This window comes from Hyaena hyaena, unplaced genomic scaffold, assembly GCF_003009895.1.
Source record: "Hyaena hyaena isolate Hyena2069 unplaced genomic scaffold, ASM300989v1 scaffold_288, whole genome shotgun sequence".
NCBI lineage: Eukaryota > Metazoa > Chordata > Mammalia > Carnivora > Hyaenidae > Hyaena > Hyaena hyaena.
In genome coordinates, this window is record NW_024080922.1 from 300,314 (window position 1) to 316,694 (window position 16,381).

At 39.7% G+C, this 16,381-nt stretch overlaps 1 protein-coding gene and 1 pseudogene across 1 annotated transcript in view; both read left to right on the forward strand.

Annotated features, from left to right (window-relative positions):
- Positions 1–510: 510 nt before the first annotated feature.
- LOC120241824 lies at positions 511–1,505 on the forward strand (annotated as a pseudogene).
- Positions 1,506–7,378: 5,873 nt separating this feature from the next.
- The window catches only part of HEATR1 (HEAT repeat containing 1), a 48,506-nt gene continuing 39,503 nt past the window's right edge, over positions 7,379–16,381 (forward strand). The window contains exons 1-9 of the mRNA XM_039247163.1: positions 7,379–7,461; positions 7,756–7,929; positions 8,694–8,910; positions 10,690–10,831; positions 12,360–12,461; positions 13,112–13,252; positions 14,250–14,461; positions 14,643–14,776; positions 16,179–16,281. Coding sequence (XP_039103094.1) covers positions 7,788–7,929; positions 8,694–8,910; positions 10,690–10,831; positions 12,360–12,461; positions 13,112–13,252; positions 14,250–14,461; positions 14,643–14,776; positions 16,179–16,281 — 1,193 coding nt within the window. The 5' untranslated portion in view covers positions 7,379–7,461; positions 7,756–7,787. The remainder of the gene's footprint in view (positions 7,462–7,755; positions 7,930–8,693; positions 8,911–10,689; positions 10,832–12,359; positions 12,462–13,111; positions 13,253–14,249; positions 14,462–14,642; positions 14,777–16,178; positions 16,282–16,381) is intronic.

The window sequence follows — 16,381 nt, forward strand, 5'->3', positions numbered from 1 at the left end:
TCACAAAGCTCTTATGTATTTTTCTCTCAACCACTGTGTGTGTGTTTTGCTTTTGGAAATTGGTCCTTACTTTGTAGGGTTGGCTTCTTATAGTTACAGATAAAATGCTCCAGACATCAGATGTGTGTGTGTGCCTCTGTGTGTCTATGCTTGCACCAATGCTGTTTCTTATATTCCATACAATATCCAGCTGTTTCTAGAACTAAATCCTTGACTTGTCTAGGTATGTATATAATCACGTTACTGGGAAATGATGGCATTTTCATCTCTTTGTTTGCAATACTTAAATAACCCACATTAAACTAAACTGGTTTACTGGGTCTTGAAACTAGTTGCAGCATGGAGTTATCCTACTAAAAATATTAGTCTGACTCCTAGATAGAACTAAAAATAAACCAAAATCTTCAGAGAAGTCTTTTTTAAGATTACCAAAGGGAGGCTTTCTGCTCCTCCCACATAGACAGACAGCCATGTCTTCTGTTACACTGCCAGCCACATCCCCAAGACACGATGGGGAAGCTGGGAGTAAATGGATTTGGCCATATTGGGCACCTGGTCATCAGGGCTGCTTTTAACTCTGGCAATGTGAATATTGCTGCCATCAATGACCCCTTCTTTGACCTCAACTACATGGTCTGCACATTCCAGTACTATTCCACAATGCAAATTCAATGGCACAGTCAAGGCTGAAAACAAAAAACTGGTCATCCATGGAAAGCCCAACTTCACCTTCCAGGAGCAAGATCCTGCCAACATCAAATGGGGTAATGCTAGTGCTGAGTATGTAGTCAAGTCCACTGGGGTCTTCACCAGCATGTAGGAGGCTGGGGCTCACTTGAAGGTGGCGGTAAGAAGGTTATCATCTCTGCTCCTTCTCCAGATGCCCCTCATGTTTGTGAGGGGCATGAGCCATGAGAAGTATGGCAACTCCCTCAAGATTGTCAGCCATGTCTCCTGCCCCAGGAACTGCTTGGCTCCTCTGACCAAGGTCATCCATGGAGGAACTCATGGCCACAGTCAAGGCCATCGCTACCACCCAGAAGACTGTGGGTGACCATTCTGGGGAAGGCGTAGCATAATGGCTGAGGTGTTGCCCAGAACATCATCCCTTTGTCTACTGGCTCTAGGCAAGGTCATCCCTGAGCTCAATAGGAAGTTCACTGGCATGGCCTTCTGTGTCCCCACCCCTCTGCCATGTCAGTGGTGGATCTGACCTGCCGCCTGGAAAAAGCTGACATATATGATGATATCAAGAAGGTGGTGAAGAGGGCATCAGAAGTCCCTGTCAAGGGCATCAGAAGGCCCTGTCAAGGGCATTCTGAGCTACACAAGGACCAGGTTGCCTCCTGCAACTTCAACAATGACACTCACCTTCCACCTTTGACACTGGGGCTGGCATTAATCTCAATGACCACTTTGTGAAGCTCATTTCCTGGTATGACAATGAATTTGGCTATAGCGACCATGTGGTGGACCGTATGGTCCACATGGCTTCCAGCAAGTAAGACCCCCTGGACCACCGGCACCAGTGAGAGCAAGAGGAAGAGAGAAGCCTTCAGCTGCTGGAGATTCCTTGCCCCAACTCATTCCCCAACACACTGAGAATCTCCTGGCCTCTACCCAGTTTCCATCCCAGACTCTCTGAAGAAAGAGAGGGCCTCGGGGAGCCCCACCTTCTCAAGTATCATCAATAAAGTGTACCGTACCAAGCCCACCGCTCCAAAAGGAGAATGCCAAAGAGAGAATACAAACCTAAAAATTGTTTTTCTTTGTTTACTTCCTATCTAATATCATCTTAGAGAGCTGCTCTTTTCAATTTATCTCCCAAACTCCTCTCTCTACCCTAAGTTCTTCAAATTAAGCCCACAGAGAGCTGAATCCTTCGCTTCCTCACCAACCGCCTAAACTTTCCTGGGTGTTCTGATAAGTCTTGTCATTATGTTTCTATTAATTTCCCCTTGCTGGCTTTCCCAGTTGTCAACCTCACCATGATCCTACTCAACACAAAAATCTCCCCAGCAGCAAATATGCAACGGAAATGAACTTAGAATGAGGTGGGGGTGGGGAGAAAGGGATTCAGGACATGCACACCTACAATTTAGTGTATTTACTGAACGGATGACTGAATAATGCTTATTAGCTAAGAAAATCTAAGTGACTTTCTAAGAAAGTCATGTGGCTTTCTAAATGTTTAAAAACATAATTTTATTACATTTAATATGTGGAAAATTCTATGAACCAATTTTTGTATAATCGTACACAATTGTTAAACTTAAAAAGTTTGAAAGCTGCTGTTTCTCGTGTTCCTTGGGGATACTGATGAATGCCCTCCGGGAATCAGGAAAATGCTTTGGTGCCATCTGCTGGCTGCTGGAGATACACCAGGGACTTTCTGCAATTGATATATTATTTTTTCCCCAACTCCTAGCTCCCTACCACCGCATTTCAAAATAACGAGAAAAATAATTGTAATTTCTGGGGGACAGGGCCACAAGTGCTCAAGTTCATAATAATGTAAATGACTTTGACTGGGACATAATAGGAAGAACCAATATTTAACTTCTCAGTTCATTTACCAAGTCACGTGTTTGTTGCCTGACGTGTAGATTTCACATGCTGAATTTACACTGCTCATAAGATACATCTTGATTCATCTCGCATTAATAGATATATGTTCAAGTATCCCATCAGTTGTGATATGTGATGCAAATAATGTGCAAAATTTTTTTTGGAGTTCCTGAATAATTTTCTTTTATTATAGTTAGAATATTTTTCAGTCATTCCAGTAACTATTTTACTTTCATTCACTTATATTCTGCTATACGTTTCTTGAATAAGAAAGAGATACAGACAGAAACAGCTTATACACATTTATGCTCATTCACTCATTTGTTCTGCCGAGAAATATTTATTGTCAACCACACCCCAGGCACGTTACATCCCAGCTCGGACCCAGTAGTAAGCACGAGAAACCCCCGTCTTCAATACCACCCTTGGACCAGGGTAAGGCCTGAATTCACATTGTGCATGAGTACATTTAAAAATTTGTTTAGAAATGTGGGAGCCTGTTTCTCAAAGTCTGCCTTTTAGCTCCGCTGTTGCATAACCTGCACATCCAGTCTCTGGTTTTGTGTTTAAGGATCAAGGAAACAGGTCTCTTGTCCCATGCTTTCAAGGGAAAGCAAACCCTGTTTGAATGCTCCAGAGGCTTACGAGTTGTACTGCCCCTGGACACTGTGTCAGAGCACCAGCAAGATTTGTATGTGAAAGGGCTTTAGGTAAGAGAAAAGACAAATTGATTAACTTGTCATGTTCTTCTTTTCAGATGGCATGAACATAAGAGATTTCTGCATGATGAAGTGTTCTTCCTAAGTAGTTCTAAACATGTACTTTCTTGTTTCCTTTTGTTTTCCAATTTATGGGCCTAGATGTACTCAGGAATTAGTGAAGGATTCTCAATAATTGGATAGAGTAGCTGAAAATTGTTTACAATATTAAGCAATTCATGTGACTTTTAATTTCAGAATAGGTAGATATAGATGTAACATGAACGAAAGGTGTTACTGATTCTTTACACTGGCAACTAGATGGACATTGGATGACAAACTTGTGACTAATTTATTTTTTGTGAAAATATTTAATAGGGTAATCATATTTACCAAAAAAGAAAAAACTTCTGCTTTATTTTATTTGAAATTTTGTCATTAATTATTATCTGTTTTGCCTTCCTAAAAGAAAGACAACTGTTGAAAACCAGTGAAAAATAAAATGTATGGACTTTTGATTTTCCATTTTTATGAAAATATATTCAAGTTTTGTGTACTTTGAATATAATTAAATTTTATTTTTTAATCTTTTTGATCATTTTTGTCAATAAAGCGCCACTGATGAAAATTTGGGTTAAACAACATAATTGGTAATTTTGCTGAAATGAAAGCAAAATTTTATGGGATAAATATATAGGAAACATATTAGCTTTATCTGTCTTTATTACTCATCCAGAATTATCAGCCAATCAACGTTATACCCATACAGGTGCAATAATTAAGTACTGTCATCTTTTATATTTTACTGTCTTTCATTCATATAAAAATGTTTTTATTTTATCACTATAAATGTTTACTTGTCAAAGTTGGCAACATAATGGCAGAGAAAGAGGAGCAAAAGTGTGTTAGGTTGACTTATAACTTTTAATTATTTAGGCTGACAGTAGACGAGTCTATTCGTACACTCACCCAGCCTCCACGATTTTAGGGGTGGTCTTCATGTTAGCCTATGTGACGACAGTATTCAAGTGAGAAGACGCAAGAAATAAGTAAGTGAACAAACGAGATAGATCCAGGTAATTATAAGTGCTGTGAAGACAATAGAAGCTTGGTGTATTCGAAGGACAGAAAGAAGCTCTTTCTGTGACTGGAATGGAGTCAATGTCAAGATCAGTCCTGTCTGGGATGACCTCCATATTGTCAAGAATTTTCAATCAGGTTTCAGCTTAAATGTTCCCTCCTCAGAAGTTCTTCGCCAACCATTCACACTGCCTTTTCTCTGTCGCCCCCTTCATGTGGCTTTTCAGTGGGGTCATTAGAGTCCTTCTCACATTCCTTGAAGCTTTTCTGATTTATCTCTTTGCTTACTGATTGTCTCTTCCTGGTGGTATGCGGGTTCCATAAGCTGTCTTGTTCACCACGATATGCCTGGCTTGGCATAAGGGACACACGGAATGAATCAAAGTATCGGTACTATGCATTAAAAGGGGTGGGGTGAAGGAGGGAGAATACCCTTTACAAAAGAATACTTTTGCTCAGGTCATGATCTCATGGTTCGTGGATTCAAGCCCCAAGTCAGACTCCATACTAACAGCTCAGAGCCTGGATCCTGCTTCAGATTCTGCATCTTCCTCTCTCTCTCTGCCCTTCCCCTGCTGACACTCTGTCTCTCTCTCTCTCTCTCTCTCTCAAAAATAAATAAACATTAAAAATTTTTACTTAAAAAAAAACCTCACTTGTTCAGATCACTCTTGGAAATTGTGGGGTGGAGGTAGAGTCCTTGCCCTGAATAGTGATCGAAATGAGGAGCAGAATTCATCACTCTGTCACAATGGCATCCCTCATCAGATGAAAGAACATATGGTTAAAATATCATCTCTGAAAACCATGTTTATCCTTGCATCAAGAAATATGTATCACTTACAGCTAAAATTATGGAGTTAATGGATTTAAAATAGCAAAAGCCATGAAAAGAATATATAGGGAGAAGCAGTGAAGAGCCACACATGCCGTACAAATGATATTTTAAATTCAAATAACAACTGAGAAAGTAAGTTTGCTCTGCTCCTCAACTGAATAATCAAACTGGGAGATGGGCATAGAATCGCAAAATCCAAGGAAGAAATCATCAGAAAACAATCAGGAATATATCCAAAGAATTCTTCTAAAATGGAGAAAAATATATAATTCAAAATCACGGTATATTTTAAAGTAAATGCTCTTTTACAAATATATTTTTTAATGAAACTTTGACTTGTTTTCTTACTTCCCTAGTTTACTTCCAAAGTAAAATTCAACATGGCACTGTATATCATTGGAATTGACATAGAAACTTTGCATGGAGCAAACGAGCCTAGCTAAGCCTAGCCCTCTTAGGTAGGGTAGAGAGGCCATAAAGGAGGAAGACTTTATGAATGTCCTCATTGGAGGAACCTTTTTGCCAGCTGCAAGCCCTCAGCCTGGACTTAACTCCCTCATCACCATGACACCTGAATCTTTCAAACTGAGGAGGCAATCTGATTTGACCAGTTTCAATCCTTCATTTATCTATTAATCCAACCAAACCCAGTTAACTTACTTTTAATTCCTATTTTGCACGGAAGACCTAAATGAGAACTGTACTCATGACCTTTCACCTTTACATCCTCTGCCCGCTTTGTCTTCCTCAGAGCGCAATTCAAGTTTCTATTTGACTCTCTCTCCCAAATTGCAATTCTCATTGCCCAAATAAATGCCTGTTTGCTTAAATTCTCAGTGAATTCTTTCTTGGTAGACAAAGAGTTGGACCAAATACCTGTAGCACTTTTCCTTTTTAAAATTTTCATTTTGATAACACTTTTAGAAATATACTCAGAATTTTTTTTTTTTTGGATGTGAAAAAGCAAATATGCTTTGTGGATAAACTGGTACTGGTTTTCATTTCTTACTACTTTAACTTCTCCCTAAGTTGATTGTTCTTGTCAAGGCAAAATTCCCTTTACACATTAGAACAAAAAAATTCCTTTGAGAGGTCTGCTTGGGTGGGTGAAATAGATCCAGAGCTTATTCTCCTGAAGCAATTAACACCACATAGTGATTATTATAAAAGATTATTAACTGTCTGTAGATGGGGGGGGGGAGTTGTTCTGAATGCTGCTAAAGCAAAACAACAAAAGTCTGTGCTAATGGGGCACCTCGGTGCCTTAGCTGGTCAAGGGTCTGACTTTGGCTCCAATCATGATCCAGAAAAGGTATAGGATATCCAATCATCCCCACCACCTGGGTAGCTTCTTGGACCACTTCACTCTGTTTTGTGGCACCCACCACCTGCTTTGGAAACAGATGGTTGTATATCCATATTGAGCAACTTTAACCTATAATGATGGCAAGACCAGTGGTTGCCAGCGGCAGGGAGTAGGAGTGGGCATCACAGCAGAGAGGTTTTTTTCAAATGGGGAGAGTTACATCTTCATTTGTTACAACTCACAGAACTGTTGAACTGAGTTGGGTAATTTGGTTTGTATATTGTATCTCAATAAGGTTAACTTTAAAATAAAAATTCAAAAAGTATGGGTTTTCCAGGAATGCAAAGTGGTCGGTGACACGATGGTCCCCAAGATCCAAGGTCGTGGCAACCACCATTTATAGACCGGCTCGCGTCATTCGCTCAGCAGCTCACCGCGTGAAATTCTCAGCCTTTCCCCACATTATAGAGAAGGTAACAAACTTATGAAATAATTGGTGGAGCTCTGGGGCGCTAGCACCGGGATTTGAGCCCACTCAACGTGACTTCATAGCTCACATTTTTAACCGCCGGCTAATCTATCTGCTGGTACATAGTGAAAGCTGGGTAAGTGGAACGAATGGTTCCAGCTACTGATCCTTAACGCTCACAAAAGGCTAAGCTCTAGACTGAAACCTTCAGGCACAAAGCAGGGCGCGGACGGGCAGCTCCAGCACAGGAGCCGGACCGAAACCAGGGCCAGAGCCTGAAATCGGGCACGGCGAAGGGGCGGGGCTTCGACACAGGGAGGCGGAGTCATCATATCGCATTTCTGACAAGCTTGTACCTCTTCTCTTGCCGTAGTGCCTGAAACAGGAAGTTCCCCTGAAGCATGCTTTGAATTTCCGGGCAAGAGCCAGCAGTTTAGGTAGCATGTGGGAACTGCTGTGAAGGCTGGTCGCTCTGGACTTGCGTCCCGAATTCGAAATCTCGGTGAGCAGGAGCTGTAGGAGTGTAGACGGTATGGCAAGGGAGGGTGAGGTGTCCGCAGGTTTTCGAGTCTCGCGCAGTCGGGGCAGAAGAAAGCCACGGTGTGGCCCCGGGAACTTGAGTTAACGCTGTTGCTATGGCGTGTGTACCTTGGGGTGCGTGAGTCCCGGAGCAGCCGGCTGTGTATCTTCACGGTTCTGAGTGCGAGGAAAGTTACTTGTATGCGAGGTATTAGAGGCTCGTGGTTCATCCACCTGTAGTTTTCTGGAGACTCCTCACAGTGTTTTTGTTTTTTAGCCTGTGTTTTTAGAAATCCGCCTGCGTGGAAGATGACGTCCTTAGCCCAGCAGCTCCAGCGCCTCGCGCTCCCTCAAAGTGACCGCAGCCTGTTATCGAGAGATGAAGTTGCTTCTTTGTTATTTGACCCCAAGGAAGCGGCCTCCATCGACAGGGACACCGCTTTTGCCATTGGTGAGCTACCCGTTAATTCAGAAAAGCTCTTTGATGCACCTGTTTTGAGGATGTTGCTGTATTGCTTTCTCTTCTGACTCTGTCGTCTTTAACAGTTTCTAGTTTGTGGATTTGCGTAATTCAGAGAAAGAGGATAACAAATAACTGTGTTCTTGATGCTTGAAACGTGGCAGCATCTGAATTTCACAGATGAAACAAGGTTGGGGAGGTTAACTAATGTGTGGTGTGAAAGAACAGTCAAAAAAAAAAAAAAAAAAAAGCCGGAGGCTTGGCTGGGGTAGAGGAGGAGTCTTCCCCATTCCTGTGGGGACTGGCCTGGTTATTTAAGGATTTTTTTTCTTTCTTTTAAGAGTGGCACCTGCCAGGCAGAACTTTCTGTTCTAGCTGGGGAGATAAGATTTATTTTTTATGTTGAAAACTAAAAATCTGTGTTTGGAACTATTACAGATTATGTGAGATTTTGGGGGGTAAGTTAAAACTAAAAGAGGAGTGAGATGAGTTTGCTTGCAAAGAACTGTTAAACTGTCCACGGGGCACCTGAGTGGCTCAGTCCGTTAAGCTTCTGACTTCAGCTCAGGTCATGATTTCGTGGTTCATGGGTTCGAGCCCGGCTTTGGGCTCTGTGCTGACAGCCAGCTCAGAGCCTGGAGCCTGCTTCAGATTCTGTGTTTCCCTCTCTGCACCGCCCCCTCTCATGCTCTGTCTCTCAAAAATAAACATAAAATAAATGACAAATAAATGAAAATAATCTGTCCTTTTCCTAGGATGCACTGGCCTGGAAGAGCTGCTTGGGATTGATCCTTCCTTTGAGCAGTTTGAAGCACCGTTGTTCAGCCAGCTAGCAAAAACACTGGAGCGCAGCGTTCAGACCAAAGCAGTGAACAAAGAGCTGGATGAAAACATTTCGTTATTCCTTATTCACTTGTCCCCTTACTTCCTGCTTAAGCCAGCACAGAAGTGTCTGGAGTGGTTGATTCACAGGTAGCAAATGAAATCACAGAAAGAACTATGGGCTAACAGCTTGGATCTTTTTAAAAAATTAAGTAATGAGAACACTTAAACCAATTTAAAGCTAAGAAGTTAGGTCTTTGAAGAGATTAACATGATGTCTATTAGGAGAGATAAGCATGCCATTCTGTTAAACTCTTTTTTGTTGATAGAAGTACAGCTGCTGGAGATCTTGAGTTAATAGACCAACTTAGTTCCAAGGAGCTCACATCACTTTGCCATTACAAATCATTACTGCCTATTGGGGCCAAAGGGTATTATTAAACTTTCTTGCCAAAATAGCAAATCCAGTGCTTTGGGAAGAAGCAAATAGTATTCTCTAAAATGTCATCACTTAAGAAAAACAATAACAGCTAATGTATATTGAGCACTTATGTACCTGGTTCTGTGGTAAGCACTTGGCGTACACTGTCTCCGTGTTCACAGCATTCCTATAGAAAGATCTGTGTGATTTCCCCATCGTACAGTTTACAGGATCGAGGCATAGAGGGGTTAACTTACCTGAGTAGTTAACACCTACACAGCTAGTAATCTGAGATACAAGACTGTTTCCAAGGTTTGACCTTCCAAACCTTTTCCAAGGTTTGACTCTTTGGACATTGTCTCATAAGAATACTCAGCTTATTTCCTTATTCATTTGGCATCATATCACAGCTTACACAGTTTTGTTTATTTTGCCGTGTATTGTATGTTTTAAAAGTAGAACGAGCTTTGTCTCCTTAATTGGAGACATGGGGCTAAAGTGACTTCCCTTCTGGAAGCGTGTGAGTCATTGAGAAAACAGAAGCTTAACCTGGGGCTTCTGATAATCAGAAAATTAGAGTCATCAGACAAAGTCTGTAATGTTTCCCTTTTTCTTCTAGCATTTAATTCCTTCCCCTGGACCTCATAGATGATTAGCATAAGGAGTACTTTTTTAAATTTATTCATGTAATTTGTTAAGTAAACATTAGAGTCAATACAAGGTTAAGTAGGCTGCCCTTGGTTATTGTTTTGAAATAATGGTGTATGCAAAGTTTGAGGCTGCTGTGCTGCCTGAAGTAGTTGAGGAAAGCTTGGTGAAGAAAGTAGCATGTTGGCGAGTAAGTTTAGCGTGTAAGTAAACATAAGAGGAATCAGTTCGCTGGAGGATTAGGAAAAGCATCCTGAATGCAGACGCATTTGAGCTAGGTCTTCAAGGCTGGAAAGGATTTAGTGTATCTGGTGTGATTAATGTGCCTGTCCTTACTACAGTAGAGGGGCCCATACAAAGTTGTGTGAAGTTTAGGGACGAATTAGAAAAAGTTGTAATCTGATTTTCTAATTCAGAGAAAGTAATGTGATTTTAGTCTTCTGGTTTTAGAGTTCTGATAAGCTGAGGAAGCTGAACTTTAGAGCATGGAGAGGAGCCAAACGTTGCTGCCTAGTTGACCAGTTGGTTTTCGGTTGGTTTGACCACAGTGGTCCCACAGTTATGTTAATTTAATAATAGGGTTTTTTTTTCTTTTTTAAGTTGAGAGAAAGTGAATGGGATATAGATTTTGATATTGAATATTAAATACTGCGTAAGAGTTGACAGAACTCTGCCGAGGAGTACATTAATGCAAAATAGAGGTTTATCATTTAGTGTTCTTTGTCTTATAGTTATGTACTTGTTTTTGTTGATATTTATTCTGAGCAGTTCTAGCCCATTGATAGAGAATCCTGACCTGGAAGGAAATAAATGCTTGGGGGTTTAGTATCATTTTGAATTGTTTGCTTTTCTCCCCACAGGTTCCATATCCATCTTTATAATCAAGATAGCCTCATTGCTTGTGTTCTACCATACCACGAGACCAGAATATTTGTGCGAGTTATACAGCTTCTGAAAATTAATAATCCAAAGCACAAATGGTTTTGGTTGTCACCAGTTAAGGTATGATTATTGAATGACCTGTATCTATAGTCATTACAGATCTTGATTAAGGGATACAATTTGGAAAAAATATTAAGTCCTCACTGCTGCTAAAGGTAGTCCAGTATTACCTCCATCACTTTTATTTCCTAATTTCTAGTTGAAATTGGCATTTATTTAGCAGCTGACATTAGGCTAGGCAGTTGACCTTGTATTAACTAGTTTTACAGATGAGCACAGGCTAAGAGAATTACTTGCCCAAGTTCAAATAAATATAAAGTGGCAGTTAGGGTTTGAATTTAGGTCTGATTTTAAAATGTATTATCTTTCCACTACACTGCTATCTGACATTTTAGATCTTGGAACTGTATTGCTTTAAAAAATATTGGAGGTGAAGAAAAGCAGATAAGTACTTTAAAAAATTAAAAGGATAGGGATGACATGACGGACTTAAGGAAATTATTGAAGTTTAAATCCCAGTATCCTTTTTTTTTTTTTTTTAATCTGTAGATGAATGAGAGGGTGATAGTTGCCTTCCAGGAAGAGTTTGGTAAGGATCAGTTAGCGTGGTTTTGTAATAAAACAATTGACTTGCCGTTTTCACTTTGTTTGCAACATGTAGTAGAAGAAAGTACATTTATGTTAACAGGAATTTTACTGATTATTGAGTATGGCAATTCAGGCTAGGAGGAGGACAGACGAGGCAAAAGTAGACTGAGACTGAGACCTTGAAAAGAGGTAATTTGATGTGTGATGATAGTGGGATCAGTGATCAGAAGTAGTAAAAAGAAAGGAATGGGCATTTTTAATTGGAAATACGGCCCAAGAGTCTGGATGTAAAGCACTTGAACTGGTAAGTGTTCCAGATGAGAAAGACAACCTATAATTGGATGTAAAGCACTTGAACTGGTAAGTGTTCCAGATGAGAAAGACAACCTATAATAAAGCTTACCAATCTACTCCCTCTGCTAATAAAACATCTAGGTCATTTTTTCCCCTACTCTGCACACAGACGCCAGTGCTCTCTAGGCACATTTGTTTCAGGTATGCAACTCCACTCACCTATTAACATTCACTTAAGATTCTCTTGTCTTTTATTCAGTGTTTATTGAGCACCCAGTACATGCCATGCATGATGCTAAGTGGTGGAAATAGCGGTATAAGTTTTCTGGGTTCCTACTCTGTTTCTATTAGTAGTGTTATTGTAAAGCAAAGACAACCATAACACGTTGGCTCAAAAACCCAGTCTAACTAGTAGAGTTCCTAAGAATCTAGAGAATCCACATTTAGACAAATATATATGAAAATGCAACACATAATAAGTAGGCAATATTCACTGAGTACTTCTACCCCCATTGCTGACCTCTTTTGGATTTCTAGAGTTTGCACAATTTTATATGTTAATTTCCTATCTACCACCAGCTATATGGAGAGGCTGTATTTTGTATTTGTGAACTGCATCAGTACAAAGTTGTTACTGTGGTAGGTACTTCAAAAAAATGGTCAGTTGATCAATATCTTTAAAAAGTCTTGGTTCTTTCTATAACAGCAACATGGAGTGCCCTTAGCTAGGGGAACTTTGATTACCCACTGCTACAAAGATCTTGGATTCATGGATTTCATTTGTAGTCTGGTGACAAAATCTGTGAAGGTGAGTGGTATCTGGTTTCCTGACTCTGATTGCATTAAGATGACTTGTTTTGAATGAAGAAAACCTGTCTGATAACTGTGTGCTTTGAAGAAGTTCCTTTTGTTAAGTGGCCTCCTCTTCTGGAGCATGAGCAGTTTGAATCAGTCTTTGATCACAAAGGTGTTTTCCTACAAAAATATATTGTTCTTTTTCTTGTCAAATTCTATTTACGGTGACTTTCTAATTTTTTTTTAAAAAATATTTTATTTATGTCTGAGAGAGAGCAAGCGTGAGCAGGGGAGGGTCAGAGAGAGGGAGACACAGAATCGGAAGCAGGCTCCAGGCTCCGAGCCAGCTGCCAGCACAGAGCCTGACATGGGGCTGGAACCCATGGGCCATGAGATCATAACCTGAGCCGAAGTCGGACCTCCAACCGACTGAGTCACCCAGGCGCCTCTTACAGTGACTGTTTAAACTGAGAAATGATCAGAAGTGAGGAGGATTGTTCATCCTTGTCATATTTAATTGAACGATTGCATTCGTGTATTTAATGTTGCATATGGTAAAAATAAAAAGGTCAGTCTGAAGTAGTTGAGGGGAGCTATAAATATTTTTGTGCGTTTATCTAACTGGCCTTCCATTTTCACCTTGCTTTGTATTTTTTGTTCTAGGTTTTTGCTGAGTATCCTGGAAGTTCAGCTCAGTTGAGAGTGCTCTTAACTTTTTATGCTTCTACCATCGTGTCTGCTCTAGTGACTGCCGAGGGGGTATTGGATAATATAGTTGCCAAGCTATTTCCATATATCCAAAAGGTTGGTCCTGCTCATGTGTAAAATAGATTAACTTGTACTTGAAGGAATTTCCTGGCTTTATAAAAATTTCACTTAGACATAAATATTTTTAAGTTGACAACTTAAATGGTTGGCAAGATTTAATTTTTAGGTTAAAAGTATGACTTTTTTGTCTTAAAAACTTGCGAAGAGTAGGATCTTATTTAGGGCTCCTTAAGAATAAATTGTGTGCTGTTTGGCCCTGCCACGACCTTTCAAATTTGTTTTCTTAACAGTCATGTGACTCACTGGAAGCAGAGTGGATTAGAAAATCTCATCAAGGCACATGCTCTCATCATTCTTTTCTTCTTTTAAAATTTTTTAACTTTTTTTTTTTCTTTCAATCTTGAGAGACAAAGCATGGGCATGGGAGGGGCAGAGCAAGGGGGAGACATAGAATCTGAAGGAGGCTCCAGACTCTGAGCTGTTGGCACAGAGCCCATCGTGGGGCTCAAACTCATAAACTGCGAGATCATGCCCTGAGGTGAAGTCGAGGCTTAACTAGCTGAGCCACCCAGGCGCCCCTCTTATCATTCTTTTTACAGCGACTTCCACTTCTCAGTGTTTCTTCTTCCCGAGTGCCTTGTTGCAACCACCCTCCCAGATTCCCCATGGAAGTACTGCTTTCACCTCCTGCTGGTATCCCAGAATTGTCTTTTTATCAGACACTGTCTTGTATCTGAAGCCTCATTTCCACTGGTGGGTGTTTGCGTAGAAAAGAAGAGCCTTTTGGCTCCTGTTAGCATATGTAGTGAATGTTTGATTTAGATCTCAGATCCCTCCTCTCATCCAAGAGACATAACCTCATCTCTGCTCAGGAAAAGAGGCGAATTTCCAGGGAGTGGTTGACTTTTCAGTATGTTAGGTAGTATTGATCTCCAGTTGATGGCATTTTTAATTTGTCAAGGTAAAGTAGCATTTTAAGTAGAATTAAATGATAGAGTTTATTGTTTTTCCTTGTATCTTAAAAAATATTTAGGGGTTGAAATCGTCTTTACCAGATTACAGAGCTGCAACATACATGATAATCTGTCAGATCTCTGTGAAAGTGACCATGGAAGACACCTTCGTTAACTCGTTGGCTTCACAGATCATCAAAACATTGACCAAAATTCCTTCTTTGATCAAGGATGGATTAGGTTGCTTGATAGTGCTCATGCAGAGACAGAAGCCAGAGAGCCTTGGGAAAAAGTATGTATGACTAAATTGGGGAATAATAGTAATTAGAGGAGAATAAAAGTATTTTGAATAATTCTTTTAAAAGATAAATTTTTAAAGAAATTTTTTCTTTTCAGAGATAAATTTTATACTTTTTTAAATTGCCATATATTAGCTGACTTTTGAAGTTAACATTTTATGTACTTCTTCGAAGGCCATTTCCTCATTTGTGTAACGTTCCTGATCTTATTACAATACTTCATGGGATTTCTGAAATCTGTGACATCAGTCCTCTTCTGCGTTACATGCTTCCCCATCTGGTTGTCTCCATCGTTAATCATGTTACAGGTTTGTGGTTTTATATTTTGTGTCCAGAAACTTCGTGTCTAAGATTGAATTCTCTCAAAATAGAACCACACTCCTGTTAATATCTTAAAGGTATTTCAAGTTTCTGCTATCTAATTGTTTTTGTGTAGGTTTTTTTTTTTTTTTCAATGTGAAAAACATTTGAGGTGGGGAGTAGGTTGGTTGAAGGAGATACTTGTTATTGGATATGCTCAGAATTGTGATGTGTCTTCTTAATGTGTGTTCTTTTTTAATGTTTGTTTATTTTGAGCCCAAGAGTGTGTCTACAAGTAGGGGGTCAGACCGAGGGAGAGAGAGAATCCCAAGCAGGCTCCATACTGTCAGCGCAGAGCCTGACACAGAGCTCAGTCCCATAAACCATGAGATTGTGATGTGAGCTGATACCAAGAGTCAGATGCTTAACTGACTGAGCCACCCAGGCACCTCTAAAGCGTGTCCTTAAACAGTCTCTACATGAAAAAGACTATGGAATTAGTTTAAAGTGATTAACATATATTACCAAGTAAAACTTTTCCCTTTGCTCATTTAAATATTTAATGAACTTCAGTGACTCATGTACAACAGATACTCGCCAAAAAAAGTTTTTCTCCTTTGAGTCACTGAACATAAAAAGACGGAGAAAATCTCATACATAAAAACCCAAAAATTTAAAAAGCCATAAAGTAATTAAAAATGATTACTTCCATTATATGCTTCTTATCTTTCAATAAATACGGAAAGACAAGAAGAAACGTTTGGTTCTAATTGCCACTTAGACTAAGAAAAACATACTAAGGAAGATCTCTCTAAAGTATGTCAGTTTATTGGAAAGTAAGGTTTGCCTTGCTGGATGTTGGTTTAAATATGTGTTTCAGAAATATGACTAGCATGAATACTAGTATATTTTTCCTGTTCTGGTGACGATGTGGTCCCAATCTTTGAAGGCAGGACTGCCATGCGATTGGTAAGATATGTGCAGTAAGTGTGGAATAGAAGATGAGGACTCAGGGCAGCAAGGCACATCAACATACAAGTTGACAGCCTGCTTTCAGAGCTAGTTTATTGAGCTCTAGGCTTGGGTCACAGCTTCAACCACTTTTAATATGACCTGGAACGACTATTTTTTGGACCTCTGTTTTGTTAATAAGATAAGCATGAAAAACTTGTTTTTAAAAATGTAGAGAATTTCAGGTAAAGTAGAAGTGAAGGTAATATATACAAAAATGTAAAAAGTATAAATGGCTGAATAGGTGAACTACACTTTTATAAACAGGTAAAAAGCTGGATACCAGTATATATGGTTTAAAGTTATTCCTATAGAAAAGTTTTCTGCTATAAAGAAATTTAATAACTTAAGTGCAAAAAAAATTGTCCCCATCAATTTTAATGTATGTTCTATACTAAGGAGAAGAAACTGAAGGGATGGATGGGCAAATCTACAAGAGACAGTTAGAAGCTATACTTACAAATATATCACTGAAGAACAACTTAGACCATTTGCTGGCTAGGTAAGCTGTTATTTCTGACGTGCTTTGGATTTGTATTTTTGTAGCTTAGTATACTTCTTAGAATTGACTAGCAGTTTTCTAGTATCTTTTTATGATGCAC